General features: G+C 38.7%; 1 protein-coding gene and 1 long non-coding RNA gene across 9 annotated transcripts in view; one reads left to right on the top strand and one right to left on the bottom strand.

The window, feature by feature from the left end:
- The window catches only part of bcas3 (BCAS3 microtubule associated cell migration factor), a 419,103-nt gene extending 393,610 nt beyond the window's left edge, over window positions 1–25,493 (bottom strand). For 6 of the 8 annotated variants that reach the window (XM_086081198.1, XM_086081200.1, XM_086081202.1 and 3 more), the window contains exons 1-5: window positions 25,383–25,493; window positions 24,062–24,141; window positions 22,533–22,587; window positions 20,789–20,864; window positions 8,917–9,023 (exon numbers count right to left, since the gene is read on the bottom strand). In XM_086081198.1, coding sequence (XP_085937324.1) covers window positions 8,917–9,023; window positions 20,789–20,864; window positions 22,533–22,587; window positions 24,062–24,132 — 309 coding nt within the window. In that variant the 5' untranslated portion in view covers window positions 24,133–24,141; window positions 25,383–25,493. Of the gene's footprint in view, window positions 1–1,155; window positions 1,251–4,251; window positions 4,468–4,961; window positions 8,881–8,916; window positions 9,024–20,788; window positions 20,865–22,532; window positions 22,588–24,061; window positions 24,142–25,382 lie in introns of those variants that run through there. The other 2 variants (XM_086081204.1, XM_086081203.1) reach the window with 2 other exon arrangements.
- On the top strand, window positions 3,040–4,234 carry LOC147170343 (uncharacterized). The gene is made up of 3 exons (XR_015095625.1): window positions 3,040–3,096; window positions 3,545–3,687; window positions 3,780–4,234. It is a non-coding gene; the product is annotated as an uncharacterized LOC147170343 (long non-coding RNA).
- Window positions 25,494–25,732: the final 239 nt, after the last annotated feature.

Genomic DNA, 25,732 nt, shown 5'->3' on the forward strand with positions numbered 1-25,732 from the left:
CCTGCACCCGTTTTTGAAAAAAAAACAAAAAAACATAGGGGACGTCTTTTAACGTCCTCGGCGCCCTTCCCTAGGTTTATGCTAAACGTTTTATAACGTTTATGGCAGTCAAAGAGTTAAGTTTACCCCTCCCAAAACACTTACTACATTTGGCCGTAATTCCTTTCGATTTGCAGCAGCAAATGATTGGAACACCCTCAGAACAAAATCTGACTCATCTCTCCGACGACAGTTTATTTGTTTAAAACCAAAATTCAAGAAATTGTAGTTGACACCTGTTCTTGTTAATATAAGCATAAGTGCCCTTCTCTTCTTTTTTATAATTAGGTTGTGCTTTGTTGTTTTATTTGTATTGTGATGTATGTGCTCTTTTTGGGCTTCTTGTTCAGGTCATGTTTGTAAATGAGAATTAGTTCTCAAACATTTTACCTGGTTAAATAAAGGTTAAATTAAAAAAAATAATTAAAAACTTGCTTTAACTGCCTCTTTAAAGTTACCAAGCAATATCGATTCTGACGCCTGCGTATCGATACGTGTATTGTAATGAACGATGTATTGCCGTATCGATTTTTTGAGCACACCCCTAGTGTAAACACACTCTAAAAATCGAAAAGTTGACTCAACTTAATTGAGGTAACAATGTGCATGCATCTTTTTAAGTTTGTTCAGATCAGCTGCCATTGTGTAAATGCCACAAGATTACTTTAGTACAAACAACTTAATTTTAGTTTAGCACGCTAGAAAAACAAAAAATCACACACGGTTCTATACTACTGCAAGCTCTACTAAATAAGGACACAAAGAGGGAAATAATGAGGGAAAGTGAACTGGTGGGAATAGCTATATAAGGTAATGAGCGGGTGTAATCCAATGGTGAAATATAAATGGTCTCTTTTATCCCAGAAACATTTAAAATGTATATATTTTTGGCACTCTGATTTTTTATTTATTTATTTTCTTTGACTAGTGTTATTATTATTGTGAAGGAAATCTACATTCCAACCCTCACCTATCTACTGTATGTCACAAGTTGGGCTTGTGACAGAAGATATTTTATAAAACTAACATTGAGGAAGGTAACTGTCTGAAAATGTAAAATATTCACACAAAGTGAGGTTAGAAAAACTGTTTGTCTCTCTTATTGTATATCATCACCTGTATAGACAATTTCTCGCCAACAGTGTGTCTCTTATCAGCTTGTGGCTGTTGACAGTTCTCCAGTGTGAAGCACCAGTAATCTTCTATCACCTCTGTTAACAGACATACAGATTCCTCATCTCTGAGAGCACAAAAGTGTGAACAAGTGTAAATCCGTATTCTGCTGGGCCATTAACAAAGGTGTTAGTTCAGCAACTGCCATAAATACTTCATAAATACTTCACAAACCATTTAGAGACCAGGACACCTTAAGCCCAACCTAAAAACAAGCAACTTCAATTTTAACGGAAATTCTAAGGATCTTGACCCATATCATGTTTTCACTAATACAGGATGTGGAGAGTGTGGTAAGCAGAGCAGCAGTCTTCTGCTGTACCATAAAACTAGATGAAAATATTCTGTCAAAAAAATAAGTCACTTGCCACATCATAATACTGAAGAACATTTAATTCTGCATGTGTTCACAGAAAAATGTTTTATAAACCAACACAATGGTTGTGAACTTGTCCTGATTCACTAACAGCTCTACATTAAATATGATATGGCAGGCAAGACCTATAGTGTGGAATTTGAAATTATTAGAATGGAGTGGAATACTAGTTATAGTGTTTAAATTAGAGCTGTGAAACGATTATTATTATTCACAAGTCACGTCAAGTCAAGTTTATTTATATAGCCCTTAATCACAAGAGTCTCAAAAGGCTTCACATGCCAACATTTGACAAATATTAGCAACATCCCCTGATCAAACCACATTGCACAAGAGGGCAAGGGAAAACTAAAAAAAAAAAACATCAGGGGAAAAATGAGAAACCTTGAGGGACTGCAAATATCATTTAAAATAGAACATCTTAGAATTTAGATTAATCAAGATTAATCACTTAATTAAAAGTTTTTTTTCTAATCAACATTGTTTGTCTGCCAAATTTGAAGAGCACCTGTTAGTGTTAATCAATCTACACTTAATATTATGAGGACTTCAATATTTTTTGATCCAATGCAGTACTCTCATACTCCTCTTTTTCTAATCAGTTAATTACTTGCACACTTTAAAATAACTTTAAAAATAACCCCAGTATTTTGACATGAACACATTTTCTGAATTTCATATGTGAACATTTAGTAAATGCTTTACTTGAATGCATGTAGTTATGTTAATTGCTCAAAATTTAAGCAATAGCATGCATTGACCTGATCACTGACCAAAAACAACCTGTGTCACTATTCTGTCCTCAGTGTGTGTCTAAACACACATTGACAGATAGAGAACCAGCTTGAAGAGAAATGAAGGGGCTGGAGTAAAGTTGACTTGTTTTACTGTTTTCTTCAATCTCTTGTTTTGTTTTGTTTTCGTAAAACTGAAATGATACAGAAACATAAATGACAACTATAGCACGTTACTCAAATAACATAAGCATACACATCCATCCATCCATCCATCCATATATCCATCCAGCCACTCTCCAAACCGCTTATTCCTCACAAGGGTCGAACTCGATTAAGCATACACATAAATGACAATATAAAGAGCTGTGCATAACTTGTAAACAATGTAAAATGTAGTTTACACTTTACTATAACATAACTGGCATTCACAATGCAAGCAAATAAACTAAACATTTATATGACATGAAATGCACTATGCAAGTGCATGTGTCACATGAAAGAAAAACAGAATACAACTCAAGCGATGCATTCTCAGGCACAAACAGCAATGTAAGTTGTGAGAACACTGTCGCTTAGACTGGCTGCACGTAAGCTAGCGTGTTGCGTGCTGAAGCCAGTGTTATGTCGATATGAGCTCCCCGTCGAATTGAGCTACCCAGCGCTACTGAGCATGCGCACCGGCCACCACGCCCCCGAGTGTTATCACAGGTCAAATGCGCATCGAGATTAGCAACCTTCTTGATTTCGACGTTGCTGTTGTCGTTGCTGGAGGTGAGTAATATTTTTAAAGTGTACTTTTTAGTGCCTTTTTTTGACAGTGGATGATATAAGCCTTAAGCACATGGGCCACCTGTTTTAATGGCATTTTTAGTTAGTTAAACGGACGCCAATACTGGATTTGGAAAACAAAAAAAATGCCATACATACTACACTAGTTCTCCTGCCTACATTGTTTTTGTTTTATTTCTTAATTTAACACTGTAGCAACAAAGCAATTGCTTGAAATCATACCAAAATTAACCTTATAAATTGCTAGTAGTAGTGAACCATAATATGTATATTTTGAGAAAGTTATGTCTAATTTCAAAAATGCTTTAAAATTATTTTTAAAAACCATTTAACTTATCATTCTACCTATATACAAATTTCTAGCTTTTTGTAATGTATGTATGAAAGTGTCTGAAAGTTGCTTTTCAAAAAAATGTCTGTGTGCGTGTAGTTGTGTTTTACAGTTGGTGAAGAATATGGAGCAGAGGTTCCAGGAGATTGTGAATGACATGTCTGGGGGGAAATACCCTGACGGGTACATTAAATCTAAAAAATTACGTTTAGGAAGATATGCAAAAAAGTTCATAATGAAGGGTGAGTAGGCAAAGGTGTATTCAAATACATTTACTATATGTCTTGGTAAAATGTATTTGTGTTTATATGTGATTTATGAATGCTCATTGCAGAAGGGCAGATCTTCTTTAGGAGCAGAAGGGTGATCCAGTCCTGAAGAGAAGCAAGATGTTCAATGAACTACACTCCTCTTCACTTGGTGCACATACAGGCTTTGTAAAAACCAGAGCAGCATTGTGCTTCATATTTTATTTACATAGCATGTCAGTGGATATTAACAGATGGGTATGTGTTTTATGAGAATTTGTGAATGAGGTATGTGAATGTTTTAAATTATTTTCACATTCAGGAATTGTTCTTACACTACTCGTAAAAATTTAGGGATATTTGGCTTTCTAGTTAATTTTATGGAAAATATCAAAAGTTCACGCTACACTCATGTCATATGATGAAAATAGGACATTTAAGTAGAAGATGCACTGGTAATTATACTTGTACATGTACCTCTTCCACCTGGAAATACAAAAAAATCCATATTAAATTATTAATCTTATTTTAAAATGCAAAACCAGTAATCATACTTACTCTGTTCCAAAATTGTCTCGGAGGTGTTGCTGGTACGTAAAATAAGCGATCTGCAGGACTTCCACATTGAGGCTCACCGCTTCAAACGGCCAGTGATGGGTGATACACCGGATCTGCTGCTGGGACTCAGACAACTTGGCTTTGACCTTTTGCTGTTCGTGACAGCAAATGCTCTCCATCACTGTTGCCATTGCTACACAGTTACCACAGGAACACCTGAAAAGCACAGTCAACTTTTTTTTTGCCATTTATAAAATTTACAGAAGAGAAGAATTTGTTCATTAGTACTTGCATTATATATTACAAACATTTCAGGAGAGAAAAAAGTGTCATGCATCCGATGGGTATGAGGTCATTTTAATTTCGAAAATCCATGTACCCTTTTTCCATTAATTAATGTGAATTGAGTCTCACAGAGGTTGGCATGTGGCAATGTAAAAGGGGCAGTGATGGCTTCACTTTTAACGAAGGTGAATATGCCGCATTTAGTCCATGGTTTCCAGTTTAAAATGGAGAATAAATTATATTTTGCAACTACCAATATAAATTAGCTTTTAACTGTAACAAGTAAAGCATAAATAACAATCATGCATAAATAATCATTTGAGTGTACCGGTTGTGAGGATAACCGGTTAAGAAAATGGATGGATGGACTAAACCAAGCTACATTTTGGCAACAAAGCGTTTGCTATTTCACTCATAAGATTTACCATTCTGTGTTCTGGAGCCTGCCGATGTCGTCCTCTACCTCGGCAGCTTGAAGCTGGTCACGGGCACCTTCAGAGTCCGAAGTCGCACCAGCACCTTCATCTAGATACGGCTCAAACCGATACGGCTGGATACATTCCAGGGCTGGAATGTCTTCTTTTGAAGACTGCTCGTCGTCAGCAATGTCAAATTCCAACTCTACATTTGATGTCGAGTCAGAAAGAACCTCACTATCCATGTCGCACTCCGCCACGTCCACATGTTGTTTTGCCAACTATACCTGCCCTTAAGTGGCCAGCTGACATCACGTGTGTCCATGCTCAGAAAAAAAGGGGGCGTCACCAGTGAGCCGCCATATATCAAATTTTTACAAGCCCTTGTCATCGCGTTTTTACCAAAGTAATCATTGGAAATCACATTATTTGTACTTGTCTTTTTAAAAAATGCTTTTAGAGTGACTTTTTCTCGTGTCTCATTCCACCCAAGTCAAAAGTCTGGGTGTCACTCTTGACAGTACACTTTCCTTCCAATTCCATATCATCAACATTACCCGGTGTGTGTCTCATGTTCATTCTTCTTATGCTTCTTAAACAATAATTAGAAACTTCTTGAGGGTGGCGGGCTGTGAGGTCCAACGAGAAACCTGGACTACAAAAACTGTCCCCCATAACAAACAGCAGGACGGCAGTAGCTGTGGGGTTTTGGTATTAAAGGTAAAGATTTTAATTAAGAGTCTCTGTAATAAACTTTTGTTTTTGTTGTTTGGAAGTAATATGTAACAGAATGCTTAAAATTACATTTCAGTTTGCGGAAGAATATCTTAGCAAACGAGATCTCATGCACACCCAGACCTACCCTGCTGAAGTTTTGAAAGCTCGAGTAGGCATAGCGTGTGCCCTCCGAGAGGTTGTAGGTCTGTGAAAGAGTTACACGAGATATATTCTGCATGAAAAAATTTATTTGGCGTCCTAGGACTTTATTGGTCTTTTAAATAAAATAACTCATGATTGACTGCTTTAGTGTCAGTATTTACTTTTAAAGCTGTCCAAAGAATCATCATGGTGATTCCCTGGATCTGCTGATGTGCTTCATCTTCTCTTCTGCCTTCATCTTTGATGATCACTTATCTATATAGTTGTTTTGTTTTTTACCATAAAGCCTTTAAAACAGGGGTGTCAAACTATTTTTAATTGAGGGCCCACTTTCACTCAAATTTGATCTCAAGTGGGCCAGATCAGTATGTCTGTGGCCTCATGACTTAAAAAAATATTTTGCCTTTTTGTTTCTTTTTCTTTTTTGGGGGGAGGGGGTGCAAATAATTACACATATATTCTGAAAATACTCTCTTGTTTTTTTTATTATTGCAAAGTACAGTGGAACCTTGGATTTTGAACGTCTCGGAACTCGTACAAATCGGACTTCAACCAAAAAATCTAAGTAAAAAATGCCTCGGAGTTTGAACTCATTCTCGGAGTTCGAACAACCAAGCAAAGCAAGCTAAGCCGACCGTACCTTGAACGGGTAGCTGAGTGAAGCCGAGCGATGCCGAATGCTTACGTTGCGGTATTTGAGATGGCGCGCTGCTCATTTCCAGTCAGAGTGTTAATACTCCCGGAGGTTCTCCATACATTCGCGAGTGCATTTAGATTTTTCAACGACAATTTTCTTCGCCATGGGCTCAAAGAAAGACAACAGTGCCAGTGGCAGCAAAGAAAGACGTACAATGCTACGAACCACAGTGGATTTAGGAAGATTATCACGCCGTTGTAACTACCGTGACTACTTCCGTAAATACCCTTAGCTGTTCAACAATGTGCCTGACGTTAATCAGCGCACGCAAGGACCCCTAGTCTTAACAATATACCCAATGTAAAATACACCAACTCAGCATTGAACTAAAGCAAGCATTAACATAGCATTTCGATGGGGAAAAAAAGTTGTGGGGAGAAGGGGCCCCAAAAACTTTTTGCACCGGGGCCTCTCAGCATGATGTTAAGCCAGTGCCTGGAGCATAATTAGACGTTCCTTTTTACTTATCATAAACCAACATGAAACATCTTAATCTTCAGTTTTTTTCTTGTTTAGATCAGCTTTAAATGTATTTCAAAACCTCCTCAAAACCACTGTTTTTTGCTTTTGTTCAGTGTATCATCTACCTTTCCATCTATCTATTTCTTGCTGCTTGTTAAGTTAAGTGGCTTACAGTCCCATCATTCTTCTTCTTTTCCTTTCGGCTTTTCCCTTCAGGGGTCACCACAGCGAATCAGTTGCCTCCATCTAACCCTGTCCTCTGCAACCTCTGCTCTCACACCTTCATGTCCTCTTTAACTACATCCATAAACCTCCTCGTTAGTTTTCCTCTAGATCAGGAAGCCTGGCAATTAGAAACTCAGCATCATTCTGCCAATATACTCACTATCTTTCCTCTGGACATGTCTAAACCATCTCAGTCTGGCCTCTCTGCCTTTATCTCCAAAGCCTCTAACATGTACTGTCCTTCTGATGTACTCATTCCTGATTCTATCCATCCTGGTCAGTCCCAAACAGAACCTCAGCATCTTCATCTCTGCTACCTCCAGCTCTGACTCCTGTCTTTTTCCTCAGTGGCACTGTCTCCAGATCAAACAACATTGCTGGTCTCACCACAGTTTTATAAACCTTTCCTTTCATTTTAGCCGAAACTCTTCTATCACACATCACACCTGACACTTTACTCCACTCGTTCCAGCCTGCCTGCACACGTTTCTTCACTTATTTTCCACACTCTCCATTGCTCTGGATCCTAAATACTGAAACTCCTCCACCTTCTTGGTCTCTTCTCCCTGTAACCTCACTCTTCCACTTGGATCCCTCTCATTCACACACAGATAATCCGTCTTGCTATGGCTAACCTTCATTCCCCTCCTTTCCAGGGCAAACCTCAACGCTTCTAACTTCTCATCCACCTGTTCCCTGCTCTCACTACAGATTACAATGTCAACAGCAAATAGTCATAGTCATAGTCCATGGAGATTACCGTCTAACCTCGTCTGTCATCCTGTCCATTACCATAGCAAACAAGAAGGGGCTCAGAGCTGATCCCTGATGTAGTCCGACCTCCACTTTGAACTCCTCTGTCACACCTACAGCACACCTCACCACTGTCTTACAGTCCTCATGCATGTCCTGCACCACTTGAAAATACTTCTCTGCCACCCCAGACTTTCTCATACAAAACCACAGTTTCTCTCTGGGCACCCTGTCATGAGCTTTCTCCAGATCTACAAAGACACAATGCAGCTCCTTCTGACCTTCTTTGTACTTCTCTATCAACATCCTTAAAGCAAATACTGCAAATACTGGCTTACAGTGCCATCCGCTGGAAGAAAATATAAACTGCAGGATATTCTGTTGCCAGCATTAGTCATGCAAACATGTGCATTGTATATGATTAAAGTGTGATAGATAAAGTTATATTAGAACAATAAAATAAAGCTGGTAAGCATACAACATTGTTGTGGATCTACGATTTGAATATCTTAAAATACCAGGTCAGTCTTACTGATTATAAACAATTGGTTTCTAAGGTCCCGCATATAGCGGTAGAGAAACAGTTTTCAGTAAAGTTTGACTTTTGAACTTTTGTCTTTTGAACAGCTGTCTTGTTACTTATTGATTAAAAGTGCAAACACTATCCATCCAATCAAGAAGATAAAAAAACAAACAAACATGATCTACAATGGAATTTGTCAAATGGACAAATGGAAATTATATTGATATTCTCCTTTAGCATCTGGAATTTAGCATTCTGTGCATTAATGATCTTGCGCTGGATTTTATATTTTATGTTTTATTATTTTATTTGAGACGTGTAGAGAATACTTAACAGTTTTAATCCACAAATTAAACAAAGCCTCAAGTCACAATGTAGATGACCCTTTAATTTCCCAGTGTAACCAAATACAGCATGTTACTTACGGATACACTCCAAATCTGCATCCCATCAGCATAGCCAATCATGAGACAGAGAGGAGGATCAGTCGTGCCACTGTGTATATCCATAAACTCTCTGTTGCGGGCAGAGTCTGCATGAAGAGAATGGTTAGAGTAAAGTTTAAGTACGGAGGCAGACACATAGTTGCATTTAATATGTTTCTAATGAAATCTAAAAAGCTTGAACTTTCCAAATGGTGTTACTGTAATTAGATAAGTGATTCCAAACAACTGCCACAGCATATTGTTTAAAGCTGAAGTGACTGAACTACTGACTGTCATTCATTTCCATCCATTTTTCCCTTCTCTGAACCACTTACCCTTCACTAGGGTCGCGAGCATGCTGGAGCCTAATCAAGCTACAATTATAACTGGTCGCTAGACAATCATAGGACACTATCATTTCTTTGCAAGTTGCAAAAGCTATAAAGGGACATGGGTTGAGAATGTAAGAGCATATTGTCAGAGGTGGACAGTGCGTCGGGGCAGGGATCTGGTGGTCACTTCATTCACACCCTGATAAGCTTTGACAGAGGTGGGCATTTTACATATTTTCGCTGGTCTGTCATTCATCAGTGCCCAGCGTCTCCTTCCGTCATTGTCAGTCCGCCATTGTTTTCAAGCCAAACCAACCTGTAATTATTGGTACATCGTTTTATTTTACCAACGCTTCCGTCGTCACTTCATCATCGCTATTTTAGGACAACAAAGTGTGCAGAGTCCATCCATCCACCATTTCCTGAACCCCCTATCCTTACGAGGGTTTCAGGCGCGCTGGAGCCTATCCCAGCTGTCTACAGGCTAGTTCGCTTAACTACAACTTCGGCAGCGGGTATCCAAGGCAGAAATGACGAGGACTGGTTTCAACCCTAGTATTAATCATCGCTTTTATACGATCATGCCAATTTTGCAATCATGGAGTGTAATAATCAAAATCGTAATTTAATTTTGATTAATTGCACAGCCCTATCTCAAGCCGCCCTTCCACCTCCTGGAAAATTTGTCAAGGAAGATATTTATGCAACAAAACAGTGGCGACGAATGCAGTATCTAATAGGGCTGGGTATTGCCAACAACCTCACAATACGATACGTATCACGATACAGGTGTCATGATACGATACGTATCGCGATACATATGTATCCGAATACATGATTTTCGAGGGGATATATATCCCAAAATTTTACATTAATTTACTTGCATTTTTATTGTAACAGTCATATGTATACCTAAATGATATGTTTATTATGCTAAATGGAAAAAAATAATAATTAGCAGCTCTTCTGGTTTACGGCAAGCGGCATGCACTGCAGAGCAAGGAGCAGCTTTCACAGACACCCAGCAAAAATTTATGAATAGGCATGAGCCGACATGAGTAAAAATATCAAAGTATTAAAATTACAGCTTTAAAATATGCTTATTTGAAACATTTAGGGAAAACGCATTTTTCCATGTAACACATTCTATTTAGTTTTTAAACAAAATATAGAAAAATTGGTACATTTAGAAACATGTACCATGTTAAGTTTATAGGCAAATAAATGTTTATTCTTCCTCTGTTTTAAATTTTCTTAGTAAGACAGTATCACTGATGGGCTATTTTTAAAAACAAACTTCACACATACACTTTTTTTTTTTTTTTTTTTAAATAAGTAGGCTTCAATGCAAACTACAAGGACTCAAGGCACTCTCCCGCTGCGCTCATGCAACACGTGGACTAATTGAAGGCAATTGACTTCAAAGACTGCTTGTTAAGTACAATGCAAGCCCTCCCCTCCCCACACCTGCTGCTAGTGCATGAGAGAAACTTCAGAAGCTGCTGCTGCTGTTCCTGCACAAGCAACCTTGCTTTAACTGCCTCTTTAAATTTAACGAGCAATATCGATTCTGACGCCTGTGTATCCATATGTGTATTGTAATGAGGCCCGCAACGATGTATTGCCATATTGATTTTTTTAGCATACCCCTAGTATCGTATTGAACAGTTCTGGAGTCGTTGAAAGAGGGAATACCAGTTGAACCTTTCTACGTGGCAGAAGTGGCATTCTATGCTTAACCTGAAAATGCACGACAGTTATCATTATGGATGATAACCTTCCAAGAAACCAGTGGCAGTTGGCAAGATTGATTGAAGCCATTCAAGGAAGTAATTAACCAGTTCGTAAGGTCAAGGTACAAGTTGCTCTTCAGGAAAGTCAGATGGCCTCTCCCAACCCACCATTCTTGAAAGGCCCATTCAGAAGTTGGTACTCCTGAAGAGTGAATTAATTCCTGTGTAATTTTTTAGTTAAATTGTGAATTGACTTAATGTAAAAGGAATTGCAGGCTTCTCTGTTTTATTCATTTAAATCATGTATGATTCATCCATCCATGTGGTCTTAAATTCATCATAACATGATTGGTGGAAGTGTAAATGATAGCATTATGTTGGATTGTCACTAGGTGGCAGCCGTACGCCGTCAGCCAAGTGTTGTTGAGGTGAGGAGGCAATTAAGGCTGAGAGGTTTCACCTGCTCGTTTCCTCACCGTCTGCAACACTGAGGGCGCACTCAAACTAGGGCCATTGTACCGTGCCCAAGAACGCATGCTGCTAAAGTCCGGTAGTGTGAGCGCAATCAATCCGCGCCTGAGTACGGTTCGGATCCCCAGTTTAGCACGATTCGGAGAGGTGAGCCAGAGAACGGTACGGTTGGCCGCACATGCGCACAGCCGTGGAGAGTTGTCGCCACGCGAAACATAACCATGATGTCACGTACGTATATTGCGAGCGACCAGAACTGTTGACCATACAACAACCAGAGTGTCCCTAGCAAAGAGATGGCAGCAGCAAAGGGCTCACATTGGTCTGATGATGAAGTGCAGTCCCCCTATGATTACGTCTTCTTCTTGCGTGAATCAACGTGATGACGTATATTTCGGAGGCAACTGGGCCCGGGCACGATTTGGTTAAAGTAATGTGAGTGCGGGCCGGAGGGGGACAGGGGGGGGGGGGGGGGGGGGGGGCAATTAGGCTTCAGTACGGTACGGAAGAAATGGAAATAGTGTGACTGCTCCCTCAAGCCATCTTTGTTTGGTTCAGCGAATGTTACATACTAATCTGTGTGCTGCTGTTGTTCAAACTTTAATGATTTCTTCATGCAAGTTTGTTTTTTAACTATTTCTCTTGAGTCTTTCATCACTGTTGCCGTTGTTTTGCAAATTAATGACTTCATTTGAGGAGCAAATTTATAATTTTGTGGAGCATTTTTTCCCAGGTAAATTTTAGGGGCATAAAGGGTTTTATTAAACAATAACAAAATGAAAATATAGCCAACGAACAGTTGTTTTTCTTTTTTGTATAATCACCAATTTTAATTTCATAAATTCACTTTGTGTAATGCAACAAACTATTTTCTTGTATCGTTGGGCTAAAAAAGAAAAAATGAAAAAAAAGATGTACTGTAATGTATTTTTGAGAACATTTATTGTGCAGACCTCAAAAGTCAAAATCAAAATCCAGGGCTCTATTTTAACTCTTTTAACTGCCACACATTATCCACAAAACAACCCAGACAGTGGCAGCCGATTTCAAGCAATTTAAAGGTCTCATATTATTCAACTTTTCAACATACTGAAATAGTTCTCAAATGTGTAAAAGACATGTCTGTGACATGCATTCGTCAAAATTGACTTTGGATCTAATATTTTTGCTGTCCCTAAATCAGCCTAAAAACGCTCTGTTCAAAACTTTTTGGGGTGTGTCGCTTTTATGTAAATAGCTGCACCAGGCTACGCCTTGGCCATACCTTTCTCTCTCGAAGGGGCAGTGATTTCGGTCATGGTAGCCATGTGCTAATATTGTGAATGGAAACGACTGGCCAAGAGAGAAGAAGAAAAGAAAAATACAGACATGTCTTTTACACATTTGACAACTATTTTAATGTGGAAGTGACATAACATTTTACCATAAGAAAAAGTAGCATAACGTTACTACAGTGACTATGTTGTAGCGTTAGTTTGTGATTGTTTAGGTAATGGTTATTTTGCCGTAGCCGGCAAATCTCACGCGAACGTTATTTTGCCGTGAATGTCTCCGATTTGCGTGAATGCTTGTAGACATTTACAAGCGGTTATGAATAACACAAATGTGCACATTTAGACCACTGCGCGGTCACAACGTGCTAGAAGTCATGTCAACTAGGTGGCGAGTTGCCAGTCACGGCAAATTAACCACCGCGGATTGTATCTTGACAAAACAATACACAACCACTTCATATTATCCAACCACCGTCTGCTCTATCATATCTGACCTCTTGTAACCAAACAACCTCCACACGACAAATGTAGCTCCCACTTTAGGCACAAAAAATACACCAGAAATATGGTAGAAGGTGCACATCTCTTATTAGAAAGGATAGGAAGGAAGGCTAAATCAAAAATGTTAAACTTATATCTCTCCCGTCTGCAGTCGTGTCTCACTGTTGGGACCGATCCATTATGTTTAAACGTGTTGCAAATCCAGCTCTGAACAGGCTTTCACTAGCAAAACAGTCCTTTGAGAAATGATGTCGGTACACGTCCTTCAAAAATTAAATTAATCCACTTCTCAAAGACTTGGGACGAAGGAAGCAACCACTTTTTCCTGATCATTGTTTCCCCTCTCCACGGAGCACTTGTGAGCAGGGAGAGAAAAAGAAAAGAGCATCCAGCTTCTCGAATTTCAATGGGCGTGACAAACCTTTACCAGAGGTGGTGCCACTGAGGTGGCTGGGTCGAGTGCACTTCCGTGTTTTTTTCACGTCACTAAGTCACGGAAGTTTAATTTGCCCGTTTGAAGCACACATTTTAGAAAGGAGGAGAAAGCTAAAAAGGCGCAGATGGCCTTTTTTTAATACCTGGTTGGATTGTAGACAAGCCGGGGATGCATATTATTGATAGAAAACCTCACTAAAGTGCATTTTCATACTGTAGGACCTTTAACTCATCTTTCAAGGCAAACAGAATATTGTGTGCTCTGAGTACATATACATGGTGGTTACTAAATGAAAGATCGCAGTCCATTCTTTCATTAGAAAAAAAAGTATGTTTCTACCTTATTCCGTTCTTTAGTAATCACCATTTGAAAATAGGTATTTTGAGTGACATTGAGCAAAAATTTAAAAGATAAAGAGAAAACAAGCTTTTTGCGAAAAGATATATTTTCTGCACAACAGTGACTTTGACACTAATATATTTTGTTTAGTGATGCCCTGTGAATTGGATTTAATGTGACAAAGGGTTTGATCATTCACTTCATCCTTGAAAACGTTCTATTTCATCAGATTCATCATGCTTCATTATAATGTCATACTACGGGAGCCCAATGAAAAGAGATACAATGATGCCATCTTCTGGCCATAATTAGTGGGTGTTTGTGGATTTTACAACCCCAATGACAAGGCAGCGCTGCACAGACGTTCCACTGCCCATTGAGAAAAAAAAAACATAGTAAATGTCAATTAACGTTTTTGGCGGCATTCATTTGGGTTTTATTATACGTCATTAAATGTTTTTGGCGGAAAAAGAGTTAAAAAGAAACAAATAACACTACTTCTATTACATTTATTTTATACTATTATACTGTAGCGAATTGTGTTATTGTTGCTTGATACACATTTTGTTCCATTTTTCTAAGCAATTATATTTCCAAGTGTCTTAGGCGAAGTGCAGAGTGCAGACGTGACAAGAGAGTGGAGACATTTGGTCGTGTGTACTCTTTGGCGCCGGTGTGACAGAACACCGGCTACCGTGTTTGTGATTCATAATAAAAAGTGTGATAAAGTAACACCTGGTGTCGTATCTGGCTGATGAAGGACATAGCGTACAGTAATTCGTCCAGACATTTATTAATTTGCCAACCCTTTTTGCTGTACAAAGTTGGATACACTGCGCTATAATGTAATTCCAGCCAGATGTCTATTAAAGTGTACACAATCACTCAAGCACTTAATAATAGGGCTCATGCACGGCGCGGCATCATTGACGTCATTGACGTCATTGTCGACGTATTTGCCACGCAGGATGCAACGCGGCTATTGTTTACATCGCAAAACATACACTCTGTCGTGGTGTCGCAGATTTTTTGTCATTTATCTGGCCGAAATATGGTGAACTTTTGCTGATTTGGGTGATGCAGCAACACCTCCGACAATCGCAAATGTTAGACAAAAAAAAGCAGGAATGAGGAACGAGGAATGGCTTGGTTGTCAACCGTAAGAAGAAAAAAATTACCTTTGACAACATTCTGTCCTGCGTAAGAGTGTGCTCCGTACATTCCGTACATTATTAGATTTATAACTTACACAAGATAAAACAAATAGGCCACTGGCCTAATAAAACGCTGCAGGAAAGCCTGTACACCAGTGGTGCCCAAACTCGGTCCTTATGGACCTGCAGTCCTGCAGGTTTTGGATGATTCCCTGCTCTAACGCACCTGATTCCAATGAACAGGATCGTTATCAGGCTTATTCAGAGCTTGCTGATGAGCTTCAGGTGTGTCGGAGAAGGGAAAATCCAAAACCTGCAGGACTCCAGCCCTCGAGGACCAAGTTTGGACACCATTGATGGATAGGATGTAGACCAAGGGAGGGCAAACTCCTTGATGGCCAGAGTCCTGCACGTTTTGGATGTTTCCCTTCTTCAACAAAGCTGATGTATGATCAGCTCATCAGCAAGCTCTGCATAAGCCTGATGATGATCCTGTTGATTGGATTCTGCTACATTGGAGCAGGAAAACATCCAAAACCTGCAGGACTCCGCCCCTCGAGGACAAAGTTCACCCACCACTGATGTAGACTCATCTGCCGAGTCATTATATCCAAACGATTACCACCCTTGGTTAGTGGAAGAGAGGTATGTCATCCTTGTTGATGGGTTGTGGTGTTTATTTTCAGTGCTAGGCGTTCCGTCAAACCGCTAATGACGGACGCCCATTTTATTGACGATTGACGGAAAACTTAAAAAAATTGACGAACTAAGCATTGACGGGAGCCCCTTTCCCTCCGTCAATATAATCATCAGTGAGAGACACTCTCTCAAGCAGAGTTGGGAATAAACACTATGCAGTCAATAAGGTCATAGAATAAAAATGAACATAAACTAATCTACATTGTACCACATATCAGTCATTTCAACCTGACTCTCAAAATCATCGCTTTTACACCATGACAAGTAAGGTACATTGCTGGGATGTCATTGTTTGTAGTGCGGTCCACAGAAACGGTTGTATTAAGTGAAATGCATTAAATTGACACAATCTTGCTCAAAACATTCATGATGCATGCAGGAACAAACTTTAAGTAATAAGAAGCAGTGATTTTGATTAAAATGGTTAAGTATTAAGAGATTCTTCTGTCATTTTGCTTTTTATGCAAATTGCGATGGTGACAATCGTGATTGGCTGTTAGACATCAAATCCAAATTAATTGTTACGTTTTGTTTCCCTTCCAATAACCTGTTTGAGTAAATTTTTTCCCTAGTTCATTAAAAAATTATATCAAAATTTCAGTAAAGTTAATTGTCATGATCTTTACTATATGGAGACAAAAGTTCCACTTCAACATTAACGGTGGCCAGATGGCCTGTCGCCACCATGTGACATGACCGTGTCAAGCCAAGCCAGTTGAGTATTTTTTTTTATTTTTTCACTCCAATTAATTATGCTTTCTATTAACAGCAGCTGCAGTCTAGTTTGAGATTTTTTAAGTCATTTTATTTCAGTGCAGATTTTTTGCTGAGCGCCCATATAAGGTAATCTGCCAAGAGAAGACGACAAAGAAGAAGAAGAAAAAGAAGAAAAAAACGACAAAGAAGAAAAAGTGGCGTTTGGTCATTGTGCTATTTTTTTATTTTATGGATAAGTTACCAGCAAGAGAGGCAGAAGTTTGTCACTGACGAAAGTGCAGACTCCCTTGTAAATTTGAAACCTTGCGCCTGTGTAGCTCTACCAGCAATGCTTTGCGGCACTGGGGATTGAAATGGTGTTTGAAATGCATGTTCTGTGTAAATTATTCCGTTAGTTAGTGGTCTAGTTCAAACAAGTATGATCATTGTGAGGGATAAGGCACAGTGCTGGGAGGTCATGTTTTTCAGTGTAACCCACAGTGACGATGTCATTAAGTGAAATTCATTAAGTGGACACAATCTTGCTCAAAACATTCATGGTGCACTCAGGAACAAACTTAAAGTTAAAAAAAAAAGCATTTATTTTGATTACAATGGTTAAGTATTAAGAGATTTTTATCATTTTGCTTTTTATGCAAATTGGTGTTGGTGAAAATCGCCGTGATTGGCTGTGCTTGAAAGGAAATGCAAATCAGTTGATAGATTTTTTCCTTTGACCTTTTTTTCTATTTCATTACAAAAATATATCAAAACACAAATCAAAGTTCAGTTAATTGTCATTATCTTTACTACATGGAGACAAAGGTTCCATGTGAATTCAATGAACAAATTAAACTAATAAATAAGCACATCACTCTTATTTTTTTAGTGATTTGCATTTTCTAGCTAAATAGCTAATCAGTGATCTCCATTTGACACGACACACTGCACTTCAATTGAAACCATTTCTAAAATGCACAATAACTCTTATTTCTTCACAATAATTTATAAACCCAGAATTTTACTTGGATATGTCCTTGCCTGTATTATTTTCAATATGTTTGGAATTTCATTTCATGAAACCATGGCAGTGAATGGTGTCACAAACAATGATTAGGGGGTGTTGTGCAACAGGTAGGTGTCAGTAGCACCGAGTGCATGCATTTCCACGCTAGCCTGACAAAGTGGGCATGGTTCGCCCAGTGTTTGTCAATGTTGATGGGCGAAGGTCCGTCAATCCGCTAATATTGACGAAAGGTCTGTCAATGAGGGACCCAAATATTCACTGAGTGAATGATGGATTGATGAATACAATGTTGTTCATCTTGAGATATTGACGGATTGACGATGACGGAAGGGTGTCCTGACTGTTGACGATTGTGGAATGACGGACGCTCAAAATTCATTGACGCGCCCACCTCTGTTTGTTTTTCTGTTTTAATAATATACATTTAAAATGTGTGTTTAGTGTTTCGTTAAAATTAGTTCCGCATATGCAAATTTTTATTTTTTGAAAATGTTCACATTTTGTAAGCATTAAAAGTTTTGTGGAGCTAATTATTTAGTTAAGTATCTGTAAATTTGATCATTTTAACCATTTGCTTCCTTTATGTATTTTCTGTTTCACAGTTTTTACGGTGTCTCAAAATAAAGCTTATTTCCCTTTTGGCTTTTCTCTTCAGGGGTCGCCACAGCGAATCAGTTGCCTCCATTTAACCCTGTTCCTCTGCAACCTCTGCTCTCACACCAACTACCTTCATGTCCTCTTTAACTACATCCAAAAACCTCCTCCTTGGTCTTCCTCTAGACCTCATGCCTGGCATTTGGAAACTCAGCATCCTTCTGCCAATATACTCACTATCTTTCCTCTGGACATGCCCAAACCATCTCAGTCTGGCCTCTCTGACTTTATCTCCAAAGCCTCTAACATGTGCTGTCCCTCCGATATATTAATTCCTGATTCTATCCATCCTGGTCACTCCCAAAGAGAACCTCAGCATCTTCATCTCTGCCACCTCCAGCTCTGCCTCCTGTCTTTTCCTTGGTGGCACTGTCTCTAGACCAAACAACATCGCTGGTCTCATCACAGTTTTTTAAACCTTTCCTTTCATTTTTAGCTGAAACTTTTTTATCACGCATCACACCTGACAATTTTCTCCACCCGTTTCAACCTGCCTGCACACGCTTCTCCACTTCTTTTCCACACTCTCCATTGCTCTGGACTGTTGACCCTAAATACTTAAACTCCTCCGCCTTCTTGGTCTCTTCTCCCTGTAACCTCATTTTTCCACTTGGTTCCCTCTCATTCACACACAGATACTCCGTCTTGCTATGGCTAACCTTCATTCCCCTCCTTTCCAGGGCAAACCTCCACGCCTGTAGCTTCTCCTCTACCTGTTCCCTACTCTCACTATAGATCACAATGTCTACAGCAAACATCATAGTCCATGGAGATTCCTGTCTAACCTCGTCTATCATCCTGACATTACCATAGCGAACAAGAAGGGGCTCAGAGTTGATCCCTGATGTAGTCCCACTTCCACTTTGAACTCCTCCGTCACACCTACAACACACCTCACCACTGTCTTACAGTCCTCATACATGTCCTGCACCACTTGAACATACTTCTGTCATGAGCTTTCTCCAGATCTACAAAGACACAATGCAGCTCCTTCTGACCTTCTTTGTACTTCTCTATCAACATCCTTAAAGCAAATACTGCAAATACTGGCTTACAGTGCCATCCGCTGGAAGAAAATATAAACTGCAGGATATTCTGTTGCCAGCATTAGTCATGCAAACATGTGCATTGTATATGATTAAAGTGTGATAGATAAAGTTATATTGGAACAATAAAATATGGTATGGTATTCTTTTTTTGGCATGAAACCATACTGCTGCTCACAAATGTTCACCTCTGCCCACAGTCTAGCTTCAACTACTCTTTCCCATAGCTTCATTGTGTAGCTCATCAGCTTTATTCCTCTGTAGTTGCCACAACTCTGCACGTCTCCCTTGTTCTTCAATGGGCACCATTTCTCAATGTCTCATGTCAACCCATGTCTCAAAATAAAGCACCCGTATTAAACTTTCCACCTTGTCCTGATCATTGATGCCAAGGGCAACTACAAATGTATAATATGTTGTAACGATGATAAAGCCGCGCTTAATAGCATAATTCATTCCCGTGGGTGAAGACGGACCTCTGGATGTCGGTGCCGAGCAGAGACGGGCGACGCGTCCATGGGACCCGGGGCATCAACAACAATTCCCCCCACAAATGGTGGGCCACCACGCTTAACCAAAGCATGATAGGAAGTGCAAGGCTTCGGCCCTCGCTACAATACTTAATAAACTACTAGTTTGGCTTGGCGGTGAACAAATCTCGCTTGCTTCCAAACCCAAAAATGCATTTTCAGCCTGAATGAAATCGAGCACGAGTCGGTAACATCAGTACGTTCATGACACTGCCAACTCTTCTACTTCCACACAGTTACAACTTAAAAGATGTGCTTTGAAACCGAAACATGGCACCGTTTGATTTCACGTGAATCAGTGCTTGCTATAGTACCGACCTAAATCGGTTCATAACAACAACAAAAAGTACCCATCCCTACTTTTTACAGGTCAAGCACAACTAAGCAAATCAGGTAAACAGAATATTTTCAGTGTTAGAGGATAATTGTGTTAGAGATTTCAAATTATTATTTTTTAAATCAAATTAATCATCTTAGAATTTTGAATAATCATGATTAATCACTTAATTAAAAGGCTTTTTATCAACATTTTTGCCCAACAAATTTGACAAGCACCTGTTGTGTTAATTCTTTCTACACTCCCATCCTCTTCTTTTTCTAATCAGTTAATTACTTGCACAATTTAAAATGAAAAAAAATTACCCCAATATTTTGACTTGAACAAATATTCTGAATGTCATATGCAAACATTTATTAAAAGCTTTACTTTAAAGCATGCAGTTATGTGTATTGCTCAAACACAACCTGCGCTACCTTCGTAACCATCCGCTGTCAAGCTAAGAATCATCTGCAGTCAAAATTAATAGTGTGATTAATATGTGTTAATACATTATTAATGCAATAATTATTTGTGATTAATCAATGAGTTAACACTTTAAATTTGACAGCACTAGTTAATTCCTGATTATTATGTGATCTTAACTGAATTCTCAACAATGGTAACAGCAGCATTTTTTCACACACTGAAGTTGTTTACTTACCATTGATGTCAGCCTTCTCAAAACGAACCCAAATTATTTTCTCCTTTTCTTCAGGTTGCAGACCCCCAGAATAAGCCTACAGTTAAAAGACCAGAGCTTTACACAAAACATGACAGTACATGACTAACTTGGATTAAAAAAAAATATTTGTATCGATATTATCTATTATTTATTTTATCTGTCAACCAGTAGTATGGGTATGAGCACCCATTACTCGTCAACTATATAATGACACTGAATAAAAATGACATTGTATGTAAAAAAAAATAATAATCTGATTTTAAAGTTAGATATACTATGACCTTAAACAAGATAAATGGCAGTAAAGGTTTTTATCAGGTTGAGGATTAAAAGGGGTCATTGTCAGTGATTCCCAAGCTTTTTTGGCTTGTGTACCTCCGGAACTTTTCATCATACCATGAGTGCCCTCTGACTCATTTGTGTTGATAATACGCTAAAAATAGAACCTAACACAACTGATTATATATGAAAATAATGTCATTTTCTTTCCTTCATTTAATTCTCAGGCATATATCCAGGTTTACATAAAGCCATGTATTCTGATTAGAATGAATACTAACCGCCAAACGGAATAAAAATGCTCCATATAAACACCTCAATCGGAATGAAAAGGCTGAATCCGAATGGAATTTCATCCGGAATCACAGGGATGGTATACTCCTTACGTCAATCCGCACAAGCTTTGAATGGCCAGGCTGCGTCCGGTATGCGCATGTGTCTTGACGTCAGCGTTTCCAAACGTTAAAATGGCGGTGTCTTGTCAAAAGCTTGTCTATTAGGGGAAAACTTGTTTTAAAGTACTTGGAACTTGTTTTTATCAAGATGTTGCTTCAATAAAAGTGTTAAAACTATCACAACTACTGTGCTAAATGATGAACGAACTCCATCTTGATAAATCATGTGATTGATGTCCGCGTGTCTGACGGCTGCCGCGGGGCTGATTTGATTAAAGGAGCGGAGCATGTAAACGGCAGATTGGAATGAATAACATCACATGTAAACAGGTGACTACAGATCTTCATTCGGAAAGATTTCAATTAGCATAAATAAAAAGGCTCCATGTAAACCCAGCTACTGTCTTCTTGTGGCACATACTATGGAGTCCTCACATCCCGTGACTGTGCCGAGCCACCTGAAGTTCACGGGCCACCAGTACAAATTTCTAGGGCCCGACCAATTAATTGGCCCGCTGTTCTTACATGTATGCACTCTAACAATTTACAGCAATTGCAGCCTTAATTATTTTCCTAAATTTCCTAAATAACAAAATGCCAAGTGTAGTTGTCATTAATAACTATTACAGTATAATTTCATCATTCAGCTTTCATGTTTTTAAGCCTAAGTACATTGTATCTTCCACAAGCAATTCTTACTGCACTGCAACTGTTAAAAATTATTTGAACTGGATTTAATCAGTTTACACAACCTTAAGTCACGGTTTGTTAAATAAAAATACAAATTTGTAATAAAAAAACAACAACAAAAAACATAAATGTGCCAATTTAGCTCATGCCTCCCCAAAAAGAATTGTGTAGAACAATGTCTAATATTATCACTTTATCGGTGACATAAAAAAAAACTAAAACAATAATATTGTTTGATAGTTTCTGGGAAAACATAGTGACCTAAAAAATTTGTTATCATGACAGGCCAACATCTACAAGTGTTAAGGTCACATATCCCAACATGCATTCAGAGTGTATTCCGGCCAGAGAAGATTTACCTGAGGGACAACATCTTGCAAGAAGGTCACCACACTTTCCATGTAAGACTGTTCCCTGTGACAACAAAACACCATTGTCACTGAAAACTAAGAATGGTTGAAGGTTTAGAAAATAAAATAGCAAGCTACTAAAGGAAAGAAATGGACTCTACGCACGCAGTACTTTCGCGTTTGGTATAATGTGGCTTCCGGTCATCATGTTAATTTCTAGTCGGCATAGTCGGCATGAAGTACAGCACAGAGTCCAAATTTGCCAACTCTCCCAATTTGTGCGGGAGACTCCCGAATTCCAACCCAATCTTGTATGTGGCTTTAGATCAGTCATTTCTCTCACTAATCTCCCAATTTTATAGCTAAGTAAACAGTGGGGAATATTTGACACAGTATCTGGCAACCCTGGCCTGCTTGCGCTGTAAGTGGTTGGTTACGAGACTCCCGCTGAAGGCAGTGATAGTCAAGAAGCCTTGAGTTGAACACAAGGCACCTTTCGTGAGTTTTTTTAAGTATTAATTGCCGAATGACACCGGCTGTCATGCACAGTTTGCAAGGCGACGAACAATGAATAGTAATCGCAGGTCAGTCTCCCCACCCCTCGAACACGGCGATGGAAAAAAATCTCCCAAATTTTCACAACACAAAGTTGGCAAGTTAGCCTATTTAAATTAGCTATGTTTACAGAGGTAACAGAAGTTTTAGAAGGTCTTGAATGCTCTCGGCATAGTAGCGTTTACATTCCGCTAGCATGCTGGAGCTACAATAGGCAATCATCACAGAGAAAAATGGGACGCCATGAGAATGCGCATGACGTCACACCTGCAACACAGAGTGTGGGAAATTCGAACCCGAATGCAGCCTGAAAACTATTGGCCAGAGGTTTGCAAGGGTACCCATTGTGAACAGCTAAGGTGTTAATCTGCTAATTATAAGATGTTTGAGTTATAAATGGTCCAATAAAAAGGATATTGTAAAGATATTTTGGGCCAAATCGATATACATAAGGCAGCTTTAAACTTTCACATATCTTTATTTTAATTTCAAAGAAAAACAAAAGGTGCTGTGTTCCCAGGGTCTGTAGCATCTCATATAAAGTTAAGTGAAAATGTCGATAAATAGTTTCCTGAGGTTCTCCATCCATTTACTGAACTGCGTATTCCTCACAAGGGTCGCGAGGGTGCTGGAGCCTATCCCAACTGGCCTTGGGCAGTAGGCGGGGTACACCCTAAACTGGTTGCCAGCAAATCCAGGGCACACTCAGACAAACAATCATTCATTCTCACAATCACACCTGCGGACGATTTAGAGGATTTCATTAACCTGCCATGCATATTTGAAATGTGGGAGGAAATACCTGAGGTTAACACAGCTTTAAATTGATCTTTTATCGGCCGTCAAATTTTAGAGATATTGGTCAAAATGCTGAATATTGGTGCAAATAATTGGCCTGGCCTATAATACAAACTGAACAGATATGTAATATGTAGAGCACTATTGATACACAAAATGCTGGTGCAAGTAAAAAAATTCCTTACATTGCAGCTTGTGCGCGCACTAATGCTCCTCCAGCACAGCGACTCAGTCGGCGAGGAGAGTCAGAAGCCATTGTATCTGCCTTTTGTAAGGGGAAAAAAACATCTGTTAGCTTAACAATTGTAAAGCCAATATTTCAGTAAGATGCCATTGGATATTCCATTAAATGTTTGTTAGTACAGATCAGGCCATTTCCATTCCAAATAAATAAAAAGGTTCAATGCTAAATAAAATTAACATTAAACATGTCTATGTTACGTATTTACTAAATGCAATTTAAAATAAATTTAAACTTAAATTTGGGACGTGCTGATCACATTTTTTTTGCACATAATCTCAGGCACCTGATTTTGAGGACCTGTCAATACTGAGTCCCAATCCAACACCCCACCAATGTATTGAGTGTGGGGGGGTATTTAAATTGTCTTAATTTTGTTTTAATTATTATTGGAACAAAACTATCCCAAAATGACAAATTTTATATGACTAGCATAGCATTGGCTTAAACAAAGTAAAACATTTAAATCTTTTTTTTTCTTTCAATAACTTGTGGCGTATTAATAAATTAGTTGTTAAACGCAGCTCTGTCTCTCATAACACTCTCTCTCTGCTCATCAGATAGGCCTATTTTAGGATATTGAAACCTTTTTTTGTATTGTGTAACATGAAATCCAGTCTATATGCCGTGTCAAATTAGCATGAACTAAAGAATACAGACAATGACGTGTGTCCCTTATATTATATTATATTATATTATATTATATTATATTTTATTTTATTATATTATATTATATTATATTACATTATATTATATTATATTATTTATTTTGCCCAACACTGTATTCATATTTCTTAAGATTACCACGTGTGTTAATAATACAAACCCCTTCTACCATGTGTCTGAAAATTTATGTCCTTCAAAACAGAAACGCGATAATCTACAGAAGTATAAACGCTTATACCACTGACGAAAGGCTTATGCAACCTTATGAACAATCGTGGGACTTAAAGGTACATGAGCCATGAGCTATACCTATCTACGGAGGGGGGAAGCGAAACTAAAAACACACCACGCTTGGCATTTGCCTAAAATTACATATACAGAATTCATAGTTAGTTAAGATTACACACAATATCTACGGTAGACTGTTAAATATTTACAAAACTCAGGTTGACAGAAATGTTTGAGTTCATATCACAACTGCATTTCTGGAAAGCAGCATACAACAGATTGTGTAAATATTTGAAATAATGTATTTTGGTAAGGAACATGCAAAAACAGCTATTTTGTAATGTGACGTCTGTTATTATCAACTGTACTACCGTAGCCTGTAGATAGACGCGACAGTCTGGAGGATGCTAGGTTTTTGATTGCGGAGTTCTCCACCAAAAAAACAAATCCAAACAAAAACAGACTTGACATGCGGAAGTGTGTTGTTCAGTTGGAGGCCAATCAAATCAACCAACGACATTTAATACCAATCGACTTACAGCAAAGGCGGGACAAAAAACGATAGTTCGCCAATTAGAAACAAGATGACGCCTGATAAGGTGCTGTCTGCAATAAATATATATACAATAGATGCCGCCATCCACACTTACTTTTACGGTGACCAAATCGCCATATTGAAGGTGGCAAAAACCGCCATTTTTATGTACTGCTGAGATGGACT

This window comes from Leptonotus elevatus, chromosome 7 (assembly GCF_054856555.1).
Source record: "Leptonotus elevatus isolate MCC_2025b chromosome 7, RoL_Lele_1.0, whole genome shotgun sequence".
NCBI lineage: Eukaryota > Metazoa > Chordata > Actinopteri > Syngnathiformes > Syngnathidae > Leptonotus > Leptonotus elevatus.